Source organism: Equus asinus, chromosome 10, assembly GCF_041296235.1.
Source record: "Equus asinus isolate D_3611 breed Donkey chromosome 10, EquAss-T2T_v2, whole genome shotgun sequence".
Classification (NCBI taxonomy): Eukaryota; Metazoa; Chordata; class Mammalia; order Perissodactyla; family Equidae; genus Equus; species Equus asinus.
In genome coordinates, this window is record NC_091799.1 from 42,250,004 (window position 1) to 42,273,903 (window position 23,900).

The 23,900-nt window shown below is 38.6% G+C and overlaps 1 protein-coding gene across 3 annotated transcripts in view; it reads right to left on the bottom strand.

Moving 5' to 3' along the window:
• Positions 1 to 23,900, bottom strand: part of TMEFF1 (transmembrane protein with EGF like and two follistatin like domains 1) — an 81,522-nt gene that overhangs the window by 5,414 nt on the left and 52,208 nt on the right. For all 3 annotated transcript variants that reach the window (XM_044779136.2, XM_070519126.1, XM_044779137.2), the window contains exons 6-8: positions 20,322 to 20,470; positions 18,473 to 18,538; positions 7,413 to 7,536 (exon numbers count right to left, since the gene is read on the bottom strand). In XM_044779136.2, the coding sequence (XP_044635071.1) occupies positions 7,413 to 7,536; positions 18,473 to 18,538; positions 20,322 to 20,470 (339 nt within the window). The remainder of the gene's footprint in view (positions 1 to 7,412; positions 7,537 to 18,472; positions 18,539 to 20,321; positions 20,471 to 23,900) is intronic.

Consider the following 23,900-nt stretch of genomic DNA (forward strand, 5'->3'; position numbering starts at 1 on the left):
TTGATGATAGCACCCAACTATCTTCAAGACACTTTTCAGTGCATATATATAATATGATCTTTTAAGATGCGAGTGGGAAAGGAAAATAAGTTATTAATGACAGAAATGAAGCCAAGCAGTCAAGTAGGTGCTAATCTTAGAAATTATTTAATTCCAATTAGAAGTAAATAAAAAGGCAACAACATCAGCTGATGATAATAATTTGACAGGGGAAAACATTTCAGATATTTAACAGAAAATTCACATTTTTTAGCTGACAGAGTGAAATGTATAAATTAGCCAGCCTTCAGTTGGAACTGATTAATAAAACATCTGAAGTGTATTTATTAATGTCCCACACTTCATTATAAAAAAAAGATTCTTTAATAAAGCACATATACCAACAACAAAGAAACTTGGGAGAATGAAACAGGGGACACCAGGGGTGATATGAGCCCACGAATCCCATCCCTGAGGTTCCGAGACACCCGCCAGTAGGTTTCACACTGGGCTCTAAGCTTCCTAGCAGACAAAAAAAGGTAGTAAGGTAGATACATAATTCATAGAACAGAATTGAGTGCCCAGATATAAACCCATTCACCTATGGTCAACTGATTTTCAACAAGGGTGCTCAGTGGGAAAAGAGCAATCTCTTCAACAAATGGTGCTGGGACAACTGGACATCCACAGGCAAAAGAATGAAGCTGGACCTCTTCCTCACAACATACACAAAAACTAACTCAAAACGGATCATAGATCTAAATGTAAGAGCTAAAATTAAAAAACTCTTAGGGGGGAAAAGGAGTAAATGTTCACGACCTTAGATTAGGGAATGATTTCTTAGATATGACACCAAAAGCACAAGGAACAACAACAAAAGAGACAGACTGGACTAAAACAAAATTAAAATCTTTTGCACTTAAGGACACTATCAAAGGAGGGAAAAGACAAACCGACAGGAGGGGAGAAACTTTTTCCAAATTACGTATCTTTTTTTTTTTTTGGCTGAGAAGATTTGCCCTGAGCTAACATCTGCTGCCAATCTTCTTCTTTTTTTTGTATGTGCACCACCACCACATCCTGGCCACTGACAGATGAGTGGTGTAGGTCCACACCAAAGCAGAGTGTGCCAAACTTAACCACTAGGCAACCAGGGCTGGCCCACAAATTATATATTTGATAAGAGACTTGTATCTGGAACATATAAAGAACTATTACAACTTATTAACAAAAGGCAAAAAAATGCAAAAATGGGCAAAAAGATCTCAATACACATTTTTCTAACTAAGATACACTGATAGCCAATAACACATGAAAAGACGCTCAACATCATTAGTCATCAGGAAAACACAAACTACAATAAGATACCACTTCACACCCAAGAGGATGGCCAGAATCAAAAAGTCAGATAATAACAAGTGATGGCAACAGTAGAGCAGGGAATAAAAAATGGTGCAGCCACTTTGGAAAAGAGTCTGGCAGTTCCCCAAAAAGTTAAACACAGAGTTACCATTTGGCTCAGCAATTCCACTCGTAAGCATTTACCCATATGAAATTAAAACACACGTGCACACAAAAACTTACAAACAATTGTTCAAGGAAGCATTATTCATAATACCCAAAAAGTGGAAACAATTCAAATATACATCAACTGATAAGTGGAATTAAAAAATGTGGTACTGTCCGTTCAACAGAATATTATTCAGCCATATAAAGGAACAAAGTACTGATACAAAGTGCTACCACGTGGATACACCTTAAAAGTATTATGCTAAGTTAAAGAAGCCAGACACAAAAGACTACATATTATATGAATCCACTTAAATGAAATGTCCAACATAGGTAAATCTATAGAGGCAGAAAATAGATTAGTGGTTGTCCAGGGCCTAGGAAGAAGGAGAGATATGAGACTAATAGCTAAAGGGCCTGGAGTTTCTTCTGGATGATAAAATATTCTAATGTTGACTGTGGTGAGTGCACAACTCTGTGAATAGACTAAAAACCATCGGATTGTAAAAAAGAATGAAAGAAAAGAAAGCGGTAAGATCATTCACACAAAATACAGTCTCCATAAAATAAAATCAAAGCAGTTGTTCAAAAGAACCAGTTACTATTTTTACTAAATTCAAGGAACTTTATCTCATTGGTCCTCGTGTAAAGAGAGCACTGTCTGACATTAGAGATCATCATTCTTAACAGCACAGCTGCAATAACTTCAATGATATAATGAAGTCTCGTAAGATTTTTAAAATACTATCTCTCACAGTAGGCTAATGGCCAAACGTCAAAGCTCAGTAAAATAAAAACAGTTCTAAAGGGGGCTATAAAAATGTCCTAGATAGGTAGCCCTCTGAATGTGAAGCTTAATCCAAAAATTAAAATCAGAATATCGAGAAGAATGTGTAGGCCATATACGGTTCAGGCAATCCTCCCTGGATATTATTTTTGTAACTGACTTTTGGGTCATACTCTCCAAATATCTCGAGTATTAACTTTCAGGTTATTACTTCTTCTTCTGTTATGGATTAAAGGCAGATCCAGGCACCTGGTCCTCTGCCCTCTATTCTTGCATCCCACACACCCTCCATAGTAATTTCATTCCCTCCTGTGGCCTCATGCGCTGATTCATTTGCTCACCCATATTTACTGACATGTTTACGGACATGTGCTGGGTACTGTAGTGGCATTTGGGATACATCAGTGAGCAAAACAAAGATACCTGGCCTGTTTACCCTCTAGCAGGGGAGGGAGGGACAATAAACATAAGTAAATAAAATGGTTATGTTAGAAGGTGACAGGTACTACTCAAAAAGAAACAGAATTAAGGGGGTGCCAGGTATGGGCCAGGAAGGGAGGACTGCAATTTTAAGTAAGGCAGTCGGGGTAGGTTTCATTAAGAAGTGAAGGAGTAAAGACATGTGAGTAAAGACATGAAGGAGGTGAAGGATTCTGCCATTTGGAACAACTGGGAGAGCATATCGGGCAAAGGAAGAGTTGGTGCAAAGATGGTGAGGTGAGAGCATGAGTGCACGGCGTGTCCAAGGAGCAGCAAGCGTGTCTGGAGGGAGGTGGGAAAGCGGAAAGGGAAGCAGGGGACCAAGACAGACAGGTGACGGGGGCAAACGGTGTAGGGCCTTCTGCACTCACTGAGATGGAGGAGCCACTGGAACGGTTTTAGCAGAGGAATGATATGAACTCACATTTATTTTAAAAGGCTCACTCTGGCTGCTGTGCTGAATATGGACTGAAAGACACAATCAGGGAAGTTACCACATTAATGCCAGGGAGAAAAAATGGAGGCCTGCACCAGGAACAGCAGTGGCAAGGGTGAGAAGTAACCGAATTCTGGATATATTCTGAACTAGAGCAAACGGGATTTCCCAACTGACTGGCTGTGGAGTTTGAGAGAGAGAAGAGTCAGAGATGTATCAGAGGTGTTTTGTCTGAGCAAATGAAAAGATGAAGTTGACATCAACCGAGATAGAGAAGGTTACAGGTGGAGCAGGTTTAGGAGAGGGGAGGCAGATCAGGAGATCAGCTTAGGTCCTACCGAGCTTGAGGTGTCAGAAATCTAAGTGAAAATGTCAAGGAGGGACAGGGATCTATGAGTTCCAGGCTTAGGAGAGAGGTCTGAGATTTACGTAAATTAAAAGTCATCAGCATATGTCAGGTAAAGCCCTGAGACTGGATGGAATCACTAAGAAAGAAGACCAGGACTGGACCCTGATGCACGCCCACATTGAGAGGTCAGGGAGCAAAAGAGGAAGCAGCCAAGAAGACCAAAAGGAATGGTCAGGGAAGAGGGAGAAAACCAAAAGCTCATGTAATCCCAAAGCCAAATAAAGAATGTGTATCACACAAGAAGGACTGATCAATTACGTCAAATGCTACTGATCATTCAAAAGTAATTTAAGACTAAGAATTGACCAGTGAATTTAGCAACAAGAACAGTCTCAGTGGAGCGTTGGGGGCAAAAGCTTATTGGAGTGGGTTCAAGAGCAATGGGAAGTGAGGGAGTGGAGACCAACCATAGACAACTCTTTCAAGTTCTCCTGCCAAGGACGGTAGCTGGTGCAAGTGAGAACAAGGGTTTTTTCCCCATGACAGAAGAAATAAAAATGTATTTATGAATATATATAAAATATATTTATACAAAGATATATGACATGGAGAAAAAGAGAGAGAATTGCTGGTAGATAGTGAAAGTCTGTAGAAGTTCCCTTCATACTGCTTCAGTTTTCTCAGTGAACTTGGAAACAAGATCATCCGCAGAGAGGAAGGATGAGAGAGGACGTACTGACAGTCTGAAGAGAGAGGTGAAGGTATGAAGCAGTCCTCTGGGAGAGAAGGAGAATGAATGGACTACACTTACAGAATGACTGCCTGGCAGTGTGAAGGGCCCACGTCGAGCACAAACGTCAGCAAGACAAGTCAACTGGGTGGTGTGCCTTTCAACAGCAGCCATGTTCAGCTGTATGCGTGTAGGTATGCAATAGGCGGGGGGTCGGAATGAACCAGCGTTATAGCATTGTCAGGTGAGTATGATGAACTAGGGGAGGACTACAGTGACTGTCCATGGAATTTCAGCTGAGTAAGGAGGAAAGAGGACATTCAGGTGATAGGATCAATAAACTGAGGCCTAAGGGGATGGAAGGACTTCTGGGTAGGAACTAGAAGGGATATGCTAGAAATGGAATGGTTCCCAAATGTCTCCTAAGTTCTAAAACCAAAATATATCCAGTAGCCTACAAGACATCCATAACTGGATACCCCACAAGCACCTGAGACCAAGAATATTAACCTGAATACATCATTTTCCCCTAAATCCTATTCCCTCTGCCAACTGTACTTCCCCACTCAATTCTGCCTTAGCCAGAAACCTGGGAGACTCTCCTCACTCTTCCTTCCCACTACCTCCCACCAACTCCCACATTCCTATCCTCATACCCAGACGGTCACTAAAACCTATGGATTCAACCACCTGCTTCTTTCTCTGCAATTCGTCTCCTTATCTCAGTCCAACTACAACTCCTTTACTTAGTTCAGGCTCTCACTTCTTACTAATATACAGTCTCCTAATCCATTTTCCACAAAGCAGCACCAGAGTGGCTTTCAGATCTGATCACCTCTTTCTCACTTAAATTCTTAAGTGGTTTCTTGCTGCCTTTAAAATAAAGGACAAGCTCCTGGGATGGCAGAAATGTTCCTGTGACCTGCCCCTCCTCTCACAATGTCCGCCACCCCCTGAACATTGAAGTGCCTTGTCTGAAGTCCCTAATCATCTCCTGTACATCTATGTGTGACAGCATTTTTCATATTAAATTTTAATTGCTTATTATGTGTCAGTCTTTTCCACCAGATTATACGTTTTTTTGAAGGCATGATCCATGGATCCCTGGAATATTTCAATTTAAGACCCCAGTGCCAGGTAAAATTTGGTACAAAGTAAGCAATAAATAAATAAACAAACAAACAAATTAATTGTGGGACAATGTGAGAAGATTCTAACCTGATAATAGGACTATGGCTAAAGGTTCCTCACCCCTGCCTGTTTACTGCCACCCAAACTACTACACCCAGCTACTAGTGGAAGTGCATGTGATGTTATGGCCTGGTTCTTGTAGACATTGAAGTACTCTGACACAAGAAAAACATCAACTGCTTTTTAGGAGTTATCAGTGTACAGAAAAGAGATTCTTTAGCATTTAAGAAACACCCCTGGTCTGGAAAAGAGGGAAAAGTTGATAATCATCATGTCATTCAAAACACAATTTACTGAGTAGCTACTGGGCTAGGTCCTATGCAAGGTACTAGGAAGACGGTGGTAGGCAAAACAGAGCCCCCGACCTAATGGCACTTACAGTCTAATACTAGCAATTGCTATTTATTAAATACACACTGTGTACCAGGTGTCGTGCTAAGCATTTTACCTATACTATCTCATCTAATTTTAACAACGCTTGGAGGTAGGCACTTTTATTAATATAATTTTAGAAATGAGAAAAGTGAGGTTTAGAAATTTTAAGTGACTGCCAAAGGGCATAACTGATAATTGGCCAGTCTGGTGTATCTGATTCCAAAGCCTTTAACCACCATACCATCCAATCCTGTTACTGTCAATTCATAAAATACTACAAAGTGCCTGATATCACTTCACTATCAGGACATCACCCTCTCTCATCCTTCCTGTAGGTATCTTGAAAGATGCTCCACCCTAAGAGTACAACGCGATCTGAACTTCTATCAAGATGTATGCCACTGTGACACAAATGAGGAATCCACTGTATGTTTTTGTTTTACAACTGCCCTAATAAAACGCTACATGTTGATTAATTTTACTGGCCTGTTCTCTTTTGTACAGCTGTAGTTTTTAAGTGTTTGGGAAAAGGCGGGGGTGGGTGGTTAGCTCCTCCAAAAACAAGGAAAACTTTCAATCAGGAAAAATTCAAAAGCTTAAATTTAACAAAGAATTATTTAACTATTAACAGTTTACAGTGTTTTATTTTGTTTTGTTTTTTAACAGGAGGAGAAGGAAAAAAGAGTCAGGAGAAGGGAGCTAAAGGAGTAGAGGGACCAGGAGACCTGCTTTCTTTTACTTCTTGAAGAGAAAGATTCACTGGCTTCTGGGTTGACAGGACAAAAGAAAAGTATAATATTTCTCCATGTCTTGGTGTTTTGACTAAGAAACAAAAAAAAAAGATTCTGGCCAACTGTGGGAAGCAGGAGTAAGCAGAATGAGAGCAATCTCCCCTGGTCTATGGAAACATTACCTGGCTACCTAGACCAACCTGGGGCAGAGGGTGAGGTCCCAGCAGCAGCAGCACAAGAAGTGTTAGTGGTAGACAGACACAGAACCACAAAAGGCACTCAGCTCATCAGGCTGAGGATCAGGAAACCTGAGACCTAGTCTTGTCCCAGCTCTATTTCTAACTTGCTCCTGATCCTGAGCAAGTCACAGAGCCTCTCTGGAATCAGAAAGGGAAGATTGACACCCTTTCCATTTCCATCTCTCACATCACACCTGGTTCTAACATCCCCATCCCCTTATTTTTAGAAATCTATTTTAGTACATATTTTGAGTTCCATGTTCTCTGTTCTTAACACATTCTTTAGTCCTTCAACCACTTGGTGACAGATTGCCTAAAAACCAAAATAGCGTCAGAATATGGTATATTTATTTTTCATATTAAAAAATACATAACACTAAAAATGTTAAGCCCATAATCTCAAAACCCAAATACAACATCTGCAGGTTTTTTTTGCAAATTACTTGCCAATTTTTTTCCAAACTATGCTAATTTATTTTTTTACATCTCTACAACAAACAAACGTTACTTTTTGATAATATTTAGTCCACATTTCATTTCCTTCTATAGAGCAGTGACCACTGATGGAAAAAATTTCTCACCTCTGATCTGGAGGTAATGACTTACCTACAAGAAGCCTTCTGAGTGGAATAAATGAATTCACATTTTCCATGGATGCAGTAACCATTGAGGTTTTCAGGGCAAGGCATGTGGTTTCCAATATAAACATCTTCTCTTTGATCACTAGCATCTTAAAAGAACATAAAGCAGTTCAATAAATAGTGAAAAGCAAATTGAAAAATATGGACTTTTCAGAGGTTCTGAGACAACAAATAAATTCACCCCTTGCTGGGTAATTTGGAAAGGCAATTTATCAGAGGGGAGTTGGAAGAGAACCAAGGTCCCATTATGCCACAAACAGCCTGTTTAGATTCAAAGCACTTGAAAATATTTGCAGGATGTGACTACTACAAGCTACTGTTGTTTAAAAACAATCTGCCAAGGGCCAGGCCCCATGGCCTAGTGGTTAAGTTTGGTGCACTCTGTTTTGGTGGCCTAGGTTCATGAGTTCAGATCCCGGGTGTGGACCTACACCACTCGTCAGCCATGCTGTGGTGGCAACCCACATAAAAAATACAGGAAGATTGGCACAGATGTTAATTCAGGACTAATCTTCCTCAAGCAAAGAAAAGAGGAAGATTGGCAACAGATGTTGGCTCAGGGCTAATCTTCCTCAGGGGAAAAAAACGAAATCTTCCCCAAAAATATTAAACATCTTTGCTAAAGAAATAAATGTCACTTCTAGAATAAAGCTCACCTCTGTGACAGAGAGATGGTATATATAGCACTGACTTTTGGAGAACTAATTTACTCTAATCATTCACCTAAGGGCTACAAAATTGAGGCCAAAGAACACTGGAATGGCAGAGAGCAAGTGAGGGGATTCTGAAATTTTAGGGTGAAATGTTTATTTTTGGAATTAAAGCTACTGATTTTTTCCAAATGAAAATAGCTTTGCTATTCTTTCTATATAGTTTTTCTTAGTATACGTTATTATTAAAAAATTCAAATAACATAGAAAACAAATAAAAAAGAAATTTAAAATCCCCGGAGACCCCTCTATCCGAAGAGAAGCTTTATAAACATGTTGATGAACAACTGTTCAGACTTTTGACCTGACCTGAGTTGTAGTGAAGAAAGGGGAAGTGTGGTGAGTAATTCCACTGTCAGAAATGGGAAGAGAGTTAGGGAGGAAAGAGAGAAAGAGCAGGAAAGATGAAGACATGGGGACCCAGTCTTCAAAATCAACCATGTTCATTCATTCATTCTCTCTCTATTCCTATTTCTTTCTCTCTCTCTCTCTCTCATATACTTACATATGCAATACTCATTCACATCCCCAGACATTTTGGAATGGATTTTTGTACTTTTTTTCTGGCATATACACTAATACATTAATCGTCAGCTCTATGGACCCAGAGTTCCCCAATGTCTAAGGCCTGTCCGTGTGTAGGAAAAATTCCCAGGCTTCCTGCCCTTTCTCTTTTACAGTTCCAGCTTGCAGATTCTGTGCATTATTCAGCTGTGTGACCATGAGCACACCACCCTCTCTAAGCCTGAGATTTCATGATTGTAAAATCAGGATCATAATAGGACCTACACTTCATGCAGTTTTGAGAGGATTAGGCAAGAAAATTAATGTATGTAAAAGACACTAAAACAACCAGCTATCTATATAGCACATCAGGTAATGGCAAAGGCTTATCCCCCACAAAATACAGAGAAAGGTGTCAATAAATTTGAAGAATGTTAATGGAAATAAGGAATAAAATAGGAAGCTGTGAGTATATATGCGTATATGGGAAGGAGAAGAGCAACAGAGAAGTGGGAATAGAGGCATCAAGTGTGAAAATACTGAGAACTAAAAATGCAGATTTTCTGGAGATCAATATTTACATATAAAACAAAAAAATTTTAGTGATTACTAAGCTCAATGATAGGACAACCAAAGCAGAGAGATCATGTCATCTCTAAAGGACCAAACTGATGCCATTTGACCTCAAAATTTATATATTGACGTTGTACTAATTTATGCCTAGAAAGAGAAGTGAACAAGAAGGCAAGAAATCCAACATGTAAGTCCTCCATTTTAAGGATATTTTTGCTATTTTGTGGCCTTGGTCACATCACTTCTTCTCGCTAAGGGAGTAAAATGAGGGCAGCACTGTCCAAGAGAAGTATAATACAAGACACACACGTAGTTTTTTTTTCTAGTAGCCATATTTTTATAAAAGTAAAAATAGGGAAACTAATTTTAATCATATATTTTATTTGACCCAATATATCAAATACCATTTCAACATATCATCAATATAAAAAACTGTGATATTTTACACTCTTTTTTCTTAAATAATTCTTCAAAATCCAGTGAGCACTTCACCCTCATAGCACACCTCAATTCCAACTAGCCACATTTCAAGTACTCGACAGCCATATGTGGCTGGTAGCTACCATACTCGACAGCAAGTAGATGATTTATTCATTTATCATTTATTGATCACCTTCCATATGCCATATGCTAGGTGCTGGGGATAGAAAAATAATTAAGACATATCCCATCCTCAAAGGGCTTACCTGTCCTCCAGCTCCCAAACTATAATTCTGCCACGGCAAAAGAAATCAACCCTCCTTTGGGCTGCTCTAATCCTAGCACCCACTCCTCTACTACAATACTCATGATAATGTCATAACTATTTGAGTTTTTAAAATCAGTCTCTACAATGAGACTGTGAGCTCCTTGAGAATCTAGACATTTGTATTATTCGTTTCTTTATAATTCTAACATTTAGAATGTAGTACTCTTCTTGCTATGGTTTCAAACTAAAAATGCTTCTTGACGTTCGCAATCAAGCCATAAGGGACTTAAGGAATGCAACTGTCTCCCACAGCACTCATCACCGTACAACTCTCCAAACATGACACTTTCATACTGTGATACACCGTGAGAGTACAATAATGGGACTACAGAGACTGAGGTTATGTGACAACCTACAATAATAAAGTCCTATAATGTGTGTAACAATAGGACTGTATAGGTCTAGAGAGGTGGTAGTAATATACTAATCTACCATGAGAAAAATCCTATAAACAGCAGGAAATTTCCAGAATAATGCAGAGCTGAAAGCTAGCAGAGAATTCAGTTAACAGGACAGCAATAAGAAAAAGTTAACTAAATTAAGAACAGAGTTTTGAGAAATTAATAGACAAAGTATGACACCAATAGCGTTTATTGAATGAATTAATGAAAGAATGGTATCAAGCTCTACACAGAGCAAAGCCATATAAAACATGGACATGTCTACTAAGACTTTGAAGTTTGTGGCTGACAGAGTCTAAATTCTGCATTCTGCTCAATGCCAACACTATTCATTCCATTATACTGACAGACTATTTCTGTGCATAGCTATATGCTCAGCTAAGCTAACAAGATATAAAGAAAAAGTTTACATGGTTGCTGCCCTTAAGGAGCTTATAATCAACTTCGGCTTAGACCCTGGGGAAGGGTCTAAGCTGAAGTTGGAAAAAGAAACTGAAATCAGATTATGGAAAAATCTGAACTCCGGGTAAGAAATGTTTTCTTAATTATACAGACTAGGAAGACATTGAAGGCCTCCTAGTTGGAAAGCAACACAATGAGAGCCATGTTTTACACAAAAAATTAATTGAGAGCGGTTGCCTAGGGCTGGAAGTAGGGCAAACGAGGAGTGACTGCTAATGGGTGTGAAGTTTCTTTTGGCGGTAACGAAAATGTTCTAAAATTAGATTAGGATGTGATGCTTGTACTACTCTGTAAATATACTAAAAAAACATTGACTTGCACACTTTAAACAGGTGAACTTAATGGTATGTACATTATCTCTCAAAAAGCTATTAAAAAAATTAATTGGATACAGCATGCAAGACAAAGGGGCAGGGGAACCAAGAGGACCAGATGATCAATCAGGAGGTTACTGCACAATCCAAACAGTGGCAATGAAAAGCCAAGCTAGAGCTCAGCAGTAGGAGTGTATGTGAGAGATACAGAAGCAATAAATACGGCTTGAAGATGCCTAGAGAGTAAATGAGCTCAGACACTCAGATCTGGAAGGGTCCTTGGAGGCCATTTGGTCTTATGAAGGAACTCCTTTAGGTATAACTCCAAGATCCTGTTTCTATTTGAACACTTCAAGAGGTAAAAAACTCAACATAATATAGTTAATTCCAATATTATCAAATTTTCCTTATGTTGAATGAAATCTTTCTTTAACTTTGTATACATTTTCCCAAGTCTGTTCACCCTCTAACCCACTGCTCACCAATTTTTTTTCTTAAGGTCAAACTTCCCCCCGCCTATCCTTTAGATAGTTTGCAACAACCATCTTTAAGAGTGGTGCCCAACGCTAACCCCAATACACTTAAGCACTTAGTAGAACAGAACTGTTCTCTTTATTGAAGATGCTCTTCATACAGAATTATGTAAAATGGCTCTATTCCAAAGAAGATATACAAATGGTCAAAAAGGCAGGAAAAGATGCTCAATATCACTAATCATTAGGGACATGCAAATCAAAACTACAAGTTAGCACCTCATACCCATTAGGATGACTACCATCCAAAAAACAGAGAAAAACAAGTGTTGGCAAGGATCTGGAGAAATTGGAACCCTTGCGCACTACTGGTGAGAATGTACAATGGTACAGGTGCTGTGTAAAACAGTATGGTGGTCCCTCAAAAAATTAAAAATAAAATTACCATATGATCTAGTAATTCCACTTCTGGGTATATACCCAAAAAATTGAAAGCAGAATCTTGAAAAGACAGCTATAGATCCATGTTAATAGGAGCATTATTACAACAACTAAAATGTGAAAACCACCTAAGTGTCCAACAACGGATGAATGGATAAACAAAACAAAAACAATGGAATATTATTCAGCTTTAAAAAGAAAGGAAATTCTAACATTTGCTACAACACGGATAAACTTGAGGACATTACGTTAATTGAAATAAGCCAGTCACGAAAAGACAAACACTGTATGATTCCACTTATATGAGGTACTTAGAGTTGTCAAAATCTTAGAGACAGAAAGTAGGATGGTAGTCGCCAGGACTGAGGGGAGGGGGGAGTAAGGAGTTAGTGTTTAATGGGTACAGTCCCCCAAGTTTTACAAGATGAAACCCTTCTAGAGATGGATGGTGGTGAGGGCTGCAAAACATCATGAATGCATTTAATACCACTGAGCTGTACACTTAAAAATGGTTAAGACGGTAAATTGTTATGTATATTTCACCACAATAAAAAAAATTAGGAAAAAAAAACCCTAAATGTGAGCCTAATCACAGGAGGTCCACTAGAGAGAATGTAGTAAGCCGAGTTCAAATTTAGACCTCCAGTCATCCAGGAAGTATTTATTAAGCATCTGCTATGTTCCAGGCACCATGGAGTTTCAGACAATAGCAGTACAAAGAAAACATAAATGCAAAGACCCACTAGGCAACTGAATACATGAAACTAGTGCTTAAAGACAGATCGAGGCTGAAGAACAAGCTCTCGCCAAGGTGAGAGCTGAGAGTAAACATTCTGAAGGAAATTAAGAAAGCAAGCAAGGGGGTAGAACAGAATTCTGGATACAAAATGTGCGATAAGTGTGATACAAAAGAAAGAGTACTAGGGTTTAGGGTCCGAGAGTCTGAATTCTAGTTCTTCTCTGCCATTCTACATGAGTCACAAAATCTCACTGTTTAAGCTTCTTCATCTGCAAAGTGAGGAAATATGGTTGTGATAAGGATACAATAACAACACAAATATGTGAAAGCACCTGGCACATAGGAGGGCGCTTGATTAGTCACTGTTCAATGGATGAATATCCTACTGACCGTACTCATAAATCATATCATACATGTTGTTGACAGGCAGACCTCTGAGCATACCCAGGCTACCAACAATGAAGCTAGAAAACAAAGTACTCACAATCACCATAATAGCATCGATAATGAATTCAGTGATAAAGCGTTTAATATTCAGAGTAATCCCAGGCAGTAGATATTACTGCCCCTACTTTATAGATGTGATCATTGAGGCTCAGAGAAATCAGGTCACATAGCCTTTATGTGTAGACCAAGCCTGACTCCAGGGCACAAGCTCTTAACTGTCACATTATCATGTCACCAAGCTACCTGGGAGATGTGCAGGGAATGGACAAAAACGGAATGTCCAAGCACCTGCTCTCTGGGCCAAGTAAATTAGATAACTTCAAAAAGGAAAGAGAAAAAGCCTTTCAAGATGTAATAAAGCACAGTTTCAGTAACCACAGTCCTGTCTAAACAATGCCCTCAGGCAAGTGGTGACAGGCTCCAGGAACAACAGCTGCAATGCTAGTCTCTGAACAATGTTTGTGTGTGTTCAGTATAAAGAGGGTACTTGGTCACCCAGTGGCTCCTTCCCCTAACAGAAGCATTCAGAAACAAGTCCACCACCAGCGGCAGTGTTTTCAAATACAAAGGAGAGTATGTTCTAAGTGATGACGTTATAAGAAAACCCAGCGCCAGATGGCTTGTCTGCAAAGGCATGTTCCACTGGCTATCTGTCCTGCCCCATCAATGTACAAGTGAAATAAAGCATGAGGAGACGCTATTAACAATCAAGAAATTCAACTGCTGAGGCCACAACTACATCAATACCACATCAGTAACTCTACGGCTCATTATTTCTACAAACCCCCTATACCACCCTGTACCTCACGCTTTATCACTAACATATCCCTCCATGCACCCTTCCCTAACCCCAGTCTCCTGGGACCCCATCAAAGAACTACCTACCTAGCTATAAACACCTGTGTACACTCCGACACCGCCCACTCTCTCATTTCTAAACCCCACTGTTCACACCAACCCCTCCTTTCCTAACTGCTCCACTCTGCCCAGTGAAACACCTTTTCAAATGTGAACAAACTCACCCACCTCCTCAGCTCTTCCCTGAGAAAGTACTCCTTCATCTCCCTGATGTACCAAGACCCCATTACTTCCTACATGCCCTTTCTTTTCACCTTCCCCTGCTGTGCTTACCACTGTCACCTCCAGATCAGCATTCTACTCTCGTCTCCCAACAACCCTCCTCTCTTAGGGGCCTGTGCCATCCACCTACACGGCCTCCTAACCATCCTCGTCATGACTCTACCACACTCCACAACACACACTCTCAGACTCCCTGCAATGATTTTAGCACCTGGCTCACAGTCTTATCTTTTGATGAAGCAAATTTATCAAGACCATTTTAAAAAGGGCATATCAAAAGAGCTGTATTAAAATATACACACAACAGTCACCAAGTAATGGAAACAACAATACCAACATCTCGGTATCTCTGGAAGGCCTGGTCAGCAGGAGTAGAGACCACAGAGAGAATGAGGTCAAGGATGGGGTGAGGTGAAGCTCAGGAACGAAGCGCGAATGTCTTGATAATAAAAAGGTGTCACGGTTAGATTTTAGGCTGTATGAAAATATCTTTGGATAAAAATGGCCACATTAAAATGTCATACGCCACAAAGGAACTTCCTGGGTAGACGGAAATGTTCTAGATTGTGATAAGGTATAGTGTATATGGGGTGTATCCATTTGTCAAAACTAATAGCTAACATTTGTGCATTTCAATGCATATAAATTGTACCTCAAAAAAATCTGTAAAATAAGAATAATGGTAATCAAGTGGGTGGAGGTATACAGACAAGGCAAGAATGACAAAATGCTGAGAAGCTGAAGGTGAGTATTGAGCACATGAGAGTTCATTACACTATTCTATTTATATGTTTGAAATTTTCTATAATCAAGTTTTCAAGATGTGACATACCCATCTCCCACACACCTCATGCTCAACCATCATTCCTTTATGACTTTAACATCGACAACAAAGCTTCTGACACTGCAGCTTCACTATTACCACAGGTTTTCCACAGCCCAAGAAAAGCACTATTTCAGCCACTAATACAGTGTGCTGGACATTCAAATGCTCCATTTCATGAACACTCTTCTCCAAGAGCCCAACTTTAAAAGATCTTCTTACTGAGCACCATCTTCCAACCATTCTAGCTTCTTGCTGATGCTGCGTTCCCGCTTTTCACTTTGTAGCCTCTATTCCGAGCTCTCTGCCTACCAACCTAGTCTTTTCTGTGTACTAGGGACACAACTATTTGCAAAGGGCCTCCTATAAATGCTTGCGAGAACAAAAAAATAAAAGCAAATGAGATAAAAACAGAAAATAGAGTTACCTTTTGACCTCTATTCCTATCAGAATATTTAACTCCTTCACAATCTGGATTTCACCTTCATAACTCTACAGAAACCCTGTGGTCCAAGATTACCAATGATCCCCTTGTCTTCAAATTCAATGCTTGTCCTCCAATACCTTTATGCAGTGTTTTAAACTACCAGCCAACCTTTCCCTTTTGGTTTCTGTGCCACTGTACTCTTCTTGGCTTTTTCCTCTGGATCCTCTTTTTGCTTCATCCTAAGTTGGGCCTCCTTTCCGTTCTAAATAACAGTGCTGTACAACAGAACTTTCTGAAACTCTGGATATGTTCTATATCTGTGCTGTCCAATACGCCACTGGTCACACGTAGCTAGTGAACACTTGAAATAGGGCCAACATGACTGACAAACAAAACCTTTAATTTTATTTCATTTTAATTAATTTAAATTTAAATAGCCACATGTGGCCAGCAGCACCATCCTAGACAATATAGCTCTATAATGTCTCTCACTCATTCTCATGACTTCAGTTATCACTTCTATATCCCAGGACTGGTTCGCAAATTTATACTAAACAAAGTCATCTGGATGACTTCCAAACAAGCAACACAAGCTCCAAAATAAAGTTAATCACCTCCACCACCACCTCTTCCCTTACCTTACCCCAAACACCCTTCCCCTCCCTCCCAACATTCTTAGTTCTATAAACAGAGTCATCACCCAAATCATCTGAGCTTAAACTCTACCCCTCATATCCAAAAGAAGTCTATTCCTTTTGAGTCTCCCTAACTGATCTCCCTGCCTCCCATCCACTGTACATAATAAGCACAGTGTTCCTGCCAGGTATCATTCATTCAACTGGTTAACTATGCAGCCTTGCCTTTTTCAGATATACTAATAACCCCCTCCTGCCTACAAATAAAGTTTAAATTTCCTAGGATAACATAGCAATCAAGACACTACACAATCTGGCCCCAATCTATCTTTCTAGTCTTGCCTTGCAGGTCTACCTCTTAAGCCCCCTACTCTCCAGCCAAAAAAGGGCCCCTTACTGTTCTCCAATACATTTCATTGTAACGTTGGCATCCACACCTCTGCTCATGCTCTTCCATCCTTAAATATCCTTTTGACCTCTGTTCAAATCTTAACTGTTCTTCATGGTTCAGCTCAAATTCCATGTCTTCCATGAAGTTTCTCAGATCCTCACTATTTCCCACCAAACAGTAATCTCTTCTTTTCTGAATTTCTGTTGCACTTTTTCACCACACTACATTTATGACAATAACCAATTTCTACTTTGTTAGAAATAGGTTATATTTAATTCTTATTAATCACAGGCTCTTTCAAGATGGATGCCACATATTAGATATCTTTCTATCCACCAACAGTGTCTGGTAAAATAACTAGTACAAAGTAGGCACATAATAAATTATATTTACTGATTATGATAATTTGAGTTATAGATCAATTCTTATGTGTAAAGAATTTTCAGTATCTCAAAAGTGGTCTAAGTATTAAATTATCCCTGTGATTTTATCAAAGGCAGTCAAGTATTTTGGGCATACACAATTCCCCAAATTGCCTTAAGTATGAGCTTATATCTACTGAAAAACATCCTTCCTATCTTGGTCATGTACTGTCAGTACAGAGAATAAAACTGGGGCTGATCTATTATGTTTCCTATGGGAATACAGGAGATTTTCCATTTTAAATACAGCACTTTAATCAACATAGAAAACTAATATTTCAGGGGCTAATGGATATAACCGATTCAGGTTTGACATGATTCAAGTGAAGGAAGTAACAAATTATTCACTGATAATATAGCTACGATTTATTGAAAACATATGAGTATGTCAGATACTGCTCTAAGCATTTGACGTGTATCTCATTTAATTTTTACGAAACCCTATGAGATAGGTACCATTATTATTCTCATTTTAACATATTTTTTAGAAATTAGGCATAATAGGTAGATCACACATCTAAAACAAAATTGTCCATTAGTATAACCAAACAAATGGGCAGAAGATGTCTGTGTGAAAGAGCAATTATATAGAAGTCCTGGTGTAGGAGTCCCAAGATCTAGACCTGCTCTGGTTCACTAGATATAACCTCATTGAGCCTCAATGTTCCCACTGATCTTTACCCCTCAGAGTAATGAAATAATGGATATGAAAACGAGAAGTGAAAGAGCACTGGACTTGAGGTCAAGGGACCTGGAATCCAATCTCTGCTCTGGCCTTTACTACAAATAAGACCCTATACAAATAAACCCTACAGCTTCTTTGATCTGCATCCATTCTTTTGACAAGTATGGAGCACCTACATACGTGCCAGACAGCCTGCTAAGTGTTAGGAATACAAAAGTGAACATCACAGATATAGCCTCCTGTCCTCACAGAACTCAGAGCCTAAAGAAGGGGGGACACAGATGAGAAAAAAGACAATTACAATTAGAGTAGGTTATGGGATAGTGAGGTACACAAGAGAGGCTCCTAATCTAGACTTAAGGGTCAAGGAATACTTCCCAAAAGCAAATAACTTCTAAGCTGAGATTGAAAGGATGAATATTAGGGAAAGAAGAGTTTCAGGCAGAGGGAACGAGGTTCAAAGACCTGTGCACAGAGGGCAAGAGTTAACAGTAGATTCTGGAGAAGAGGATTTAAAGAGCAAATATGAGGGATCTTTCTGTATAATTTCTTACAATTGCATGTGAATCTACAATGATCTCAATAAAAATTTCAATTTAAAAAAAGCCTATGTGAGAGTAGTCTAAAAACTGATATACATTACTACAGAGAGCAAAGCTGGAAGGGTCGTTATAATGGAAATAGAACTAAGACAGCTAGTTACCATATTTCAGTAGTTGGCCAAAATTTGGAAAAATCATGATTCAGTACCTTTCACATCTGGTCGATATTGTAGTCCATCATCTTTCTTTCCCAACAAACTAGCGTCATCTGTGTCTATAAGAGAAAACAGTTTTCAAATCAAGATACACTTGATGTTTAAGTCACACTATGAAACTCCCAAATAGTCCAAAGCTTCACAACTCTCTGGCCACTCATCCTGTTCATATTTCCCACCATTCTCTTGATCGATTGTGCTATTTCTATCTCAGGCGTCAAGGCATCGCAGATATATATGCACTTTGCATGATGAACAGTCTAATCTCATTTAGACTTCAGCACAAATGTCACCTTCTTAAAAAGGCTTCCCTGTGCATACTAAAACAGCACACACCCTGAAGAGAAAGGATTAATCCTTTCTCCAAGGGATAATGGTCTCAAGATTTACCTTCTCCTACCACTGTTTCCCTGGAAACATCAGATTAAATGTGGAATCTCAGCTGTGTGATCAGACAAAATTTACTATAAAATGACCTCTGACCGGTGAATTGTATGTGGACTGGGAAGACTGTAGACGAACCATAAATACCTGTTGGGAAACATAAGCTTTGGCTTCCCAATACATAGTGGGGGAGGAAAGAGAAGGTATAGTTAAGCGCAAAAGGAAATATTATGGGGTGGATCAAGATAAAAGTTAAGGACGACTACTCCACAGATTCTAAATCTGCATGAATTTCAATTAACAAAACCCTCAAGCTTGACCAACTGCTCTGAATTTGAAATCCCATGTAGTAGCATTCAACCATGCACCAGTTCCTCAGAAAAGATAGTCTTTCTCTAAGTGACTCTTTCAACCTAAGCTCTAAATAACACCCCATGAAAGAAAAACAAACCCTACCACTTCTTCAAAATCAAAGCTAAGTGGACTGTCTACCTACAAGGGGTCCCTACAGCATATGGTTTCCTCTACACGCCCACACCTGACCCCACCCAGAAATCCTCTGATGAGCTTCTTGGATGTTCTTTGGTAGCTTAGACCAGAGGTACTGCAATCCGTTGCACAGTATTTCACAAATAATTTGTTACCAATATAAAGTACCAAACTTTGCCTTATGACTTTTTTCCCTTAGCTCAGATAAAAACATATCCCTTTAGTAAGTCCAAAAAAAGGAGAGGGGATGGAGGGAGGGTGGTTAGACCTAGTGAGCAGGAAAGACGCAGAATCCTAGTCCAGGAGAATGTGTCTGGCCCTTGTGTGTTACTAGGAGACTTTACACTATCCTAGCCCATGTGTGCAACACAGGAAAGACGGTTGAGAACCTCTTCCCGCAGTAACTGGATAGTTCTAGTAGGGATGGAAAACAAAAACTCATTCTTAGTTGGTGTCATGACTTCTAAACTATGGCAAAAAGCAAGAAGGGCAAAAGAATTTTATACTGAAGGTAATTATTTTTCCTTACATTCTATAACTTCACCCCAAAATCCCTAACAGTATATATATGTAGGGGCAAAACCACAGGGAAAATGTGAAAACAAAGTAAACCATAACACTCTAGAAAAAAAGATGAAGAAATATATGGCAATACTTATATTTTTACTATGATTAAAATAAGTTTAGTAATTCTTAAACAGCTATAATCATTTCAGATTCGAGACAATCTTCAAGTCCATGTTAGAAGCAGCTTAGTAACTAAATAAACAACCAAGAAGCATGGTTTGTGATGAAAAAAAATCTAAATTAGTAGCAGAACGAAGAAATTCTAAAATATATAGTAATAAAAAAGCCAATAAAGCATCAAATATTTCTCATTTTAAAAATTTGGAACACTATCAAAATGTACAAAGATTGTCGACATAGGATATTAAAGACGGGTCTCTGGATAAGTAGAATGGATTTTACCTGTGCAATGACCAAGATGCCTTATATCAATTTGTTCTTGCTTTATACAAGATGCTTCTCGAACAAAACAAGGATTGTTATAGGAACTCCCATCAGAAGCACACACAGGATTAAAACTGTATCCACTGCAATCTATATTACATACACACCTGTCAGAAAAGAAAAAATTATCTATATTTTACAACAAAAGTATTTCACAATGCTGCAATAGCAAAAAAGAGCAATCCTTTCTTTTTTTCTGCTTTCTGTAACAGAAGTCAATACAGTGTTTAAAGTCACTAATAAAAGCTTAAACAAAGTGAACACCCAGCTAACAATTTCTTTCAGGTGACAATTTAGAGATAATTTCATCCAAATATTATTAATCCAGTGGTTTCTCTAGAATTTTCCTATCTAGACACAATAATCAATAGATGTCAAACGTCAACAATATTAACTACAAATCAACATGGTATAGTGGAAAGGACACAGAATTACTGAGTCAAAACTCATGAATCTAGGGGCTGGCCCGGTGGCACAGCAGTTAAGTTCACACATTCCACTTCGGTGGCCCAGGGTTCATCGGTTTGGATCCCGGGTGCAGACATGGCAAGTCATGCTGTGGTAGGCATACTACATATAAAGTAGAGGAAGATGGGCATGGATGTTAGCTCAGGGCCAGTCTTCCTCAGCAAAAAGAGAAGGATTGGCAGTAGATGTTAGCTCAGGGCTAATCTTCCTCAAAAAAAAAAGTCATGAATCTAAATCCTAGGTCAACTAATTATCAGATTTACATCCAAATTCTTCCTCTGTAAAACAGAGGTAATAATCTACCTACCTCACCAAATAGTTAGGAAGATTAAAAAACATAATAGGTATAAAACATGTAAAATGGAAGCCCTCAAAAGTGTGTTCTAGCTCCACATCTACCTGTATAACTGAGTGTCCACTGAGACTGTGTCACAGAAAAGAGCAAGGAAGGCCAAGGCACAGTCATTCCTCAAGAAAGTAAAATCTAACTGGAAACATAAAAATAAAAAACACAGAGACTCTCCTATTTCCAGCAACATGGTGGACTCAGAACCTATACTAATCCTCTTGCTGAAAACAAAAAATACGGGATAAAGTATTTTCAAACATTTTCTTAAGTGCATTCATAAGTTGGCTAGAAAGCAAGGAATATGCAGGACAAAAATTAAATCAAGAAAGGAAAACAGAAAGGTCAATTGAGTTTGCTAAAGCTGATTTTCACCCTGAAGGTGGGTAAATTCAATTATCAACTTTTTTGGCTTTGCAGGCCTCTGGGAACAGGCGACAAAGAATATTGATTTACCCAAGGTGAAGAGTCTAGAGACCCTAGAAAAGCCAGTACCTCAAAAAGCTACAGCCCTCACCATGAGAGTAAACTAGAAATGAGCTGCCACATTCTAAAGAGACTGTTTAAGGGGGGGCGTGGTGGATGCTGCCCTGAGCCATGGCATTGAAGAAAAGGGAGAAAAACATCTCCCCTGAGAATTCAAAACCAGAAACCAGCCCTCGCACGGCTAATTACAACTTAAAATACTGCTTGTGTATTCTGAAAAACCTCAAGCCCAGAATTTATTTTAAGCGTCAAGGGTTGGAATAGGCCCTGGGCAACTGACAGAAGCAAATGCAACCTCCTCTGGAGAAACCCAACTTTGTTATCCTAGACCACAAACATTTTCAAAGATACAGTTCTGAGAAAAATAAGCAGATCACACACATACACTCACTCACACATCCACCACAAACAAGAAATACACCACCACGAGCAGAGCAAGCCTACGTGAAAAAGAACCAAACAGAACTTCTAATCAAGAAAGAATGTAGTATTAGAAATGAAAAATTCAATGGCAGATTTAACAGATTAGATAAACTAAAGGTAAATTAGTGAACTGGAAGACAGGTCAGAGAAAACAACCCAGACCAGAGCAGACAGGCAAAGAGACAGAACACATGAAAAAAATGGTTAAGAGACATGGAAGACAGTCACAAGATCTAACAATAATCTGACTGGAGTTCCAGGAGGAGTTAAACAGCAAGGGCAATATTCTCAACAATTTCTCACCAGACTTTCTAAAACTAAGAAAAGATACTAATCTAAAAATCCAAGAAGCCTAATAAATTCCTAACAGGATTATTAAAAAGGAATCTAGACACTGAGATATCACAGTGGAATGTTATAACAACAACCACAAATATTTTAAAGTAGCCAGAAAGAAGAGAAAGATTACCTTCAAAGAAGCAAGAAGAGGGACAAGTGTCTTCAAAAGCAATACTGAAGCCAAATTATTTATAGCCAAAAGACAGTGAAATAATACCTGCAATGTGCTGAGATAAAATAGAATTCTATATACACAGAAATCTCTCTCATAAATGAAGGCAAAATAAAAGTAATTTGGAAGAAGTAAAAACTTAGAAGGTTTATCACCTGCTGACTGTCAGTAAAGGAAATTATAAAGGCAGCAGAAAATGATCCTATAAGGAAGCTCGGAGATGCAAACACAAATGAAGAACAAAAGTGTAGACAATGTTAACAAAATACTGACTATATGAGACAACAACAATACTCTGTATGGTTAAATTTTTTTAAGACAGGAAATTAAAATGTATTATAATGATAGCATACACATTGGGAGGGACTGAAACTATAGTGTTCTAAGAAGAACAGAGATATTGATGAACATTAGACTGTGATAAGTTGAATATGCATGTTAAAATTGCTAAGGTTACCACTAAAAGAAAGAGCATCCATAGCACTGAAACTAATAGAGGAAAAAAATCCGAAATAAGGCAAGAAAGGAGAAAAAACAAAAGGAAAACACACAAAAGTACAAAATAAGATAACAGAAAAAAAATCTAAATACCAAAGCCAGCTATATTCTGCTTATGAGATATATGTGAAAATGAAATGATACAGGTAGCTGCAGGTGCTGGGGGGAGGAGAATGGGGAGTTCTTGTTTAATACGTACAGAATTTCAGTTCTATAAGATGAAAAAGAGTTTTTGAGTCGGATGGTGGTGATGGTAGCACAATGATATGAATGTATTTAATACCACTGAACAGTAAACTTAAACATAGTTTAGATGGTAAATTATGTTATGTGTATTTTACCATATTAATAAAAAAATTAGAAAAAAATTTAGTAATACAAAATTGAAAATAAAAGGATAGTGAGAAATATACCACACCTGGAATGGAAGAAACCTGGTATGGCTACATCTAATATCAGACATAAGAGACTTTAGGGCAAAAAGGATTATGAGAAGAAGGTCCCTTTATAACAATAAAAATTTTATTCACCAGGAAGATATAATAATTCTAAGCATTTTAAGATAGCCTTAAAATCTATAAAGTAAAAATTTATAAAACCACAATGAGAAATAGCCAAATCTGCCATTGTAGATTTTAACATGCCTCTCTCTGTAACTCATATATCAAGCAGATAACAAATCAGTAAAACTGAAATATTTACAGGTGAAATGACATGATGCTGGGATTTGCTTTAAAATACTTCCCCAAAACAGGCAGGGAGGGAAGAATAGATAAAACAAAATTAGACTTTTTACACTAACTGA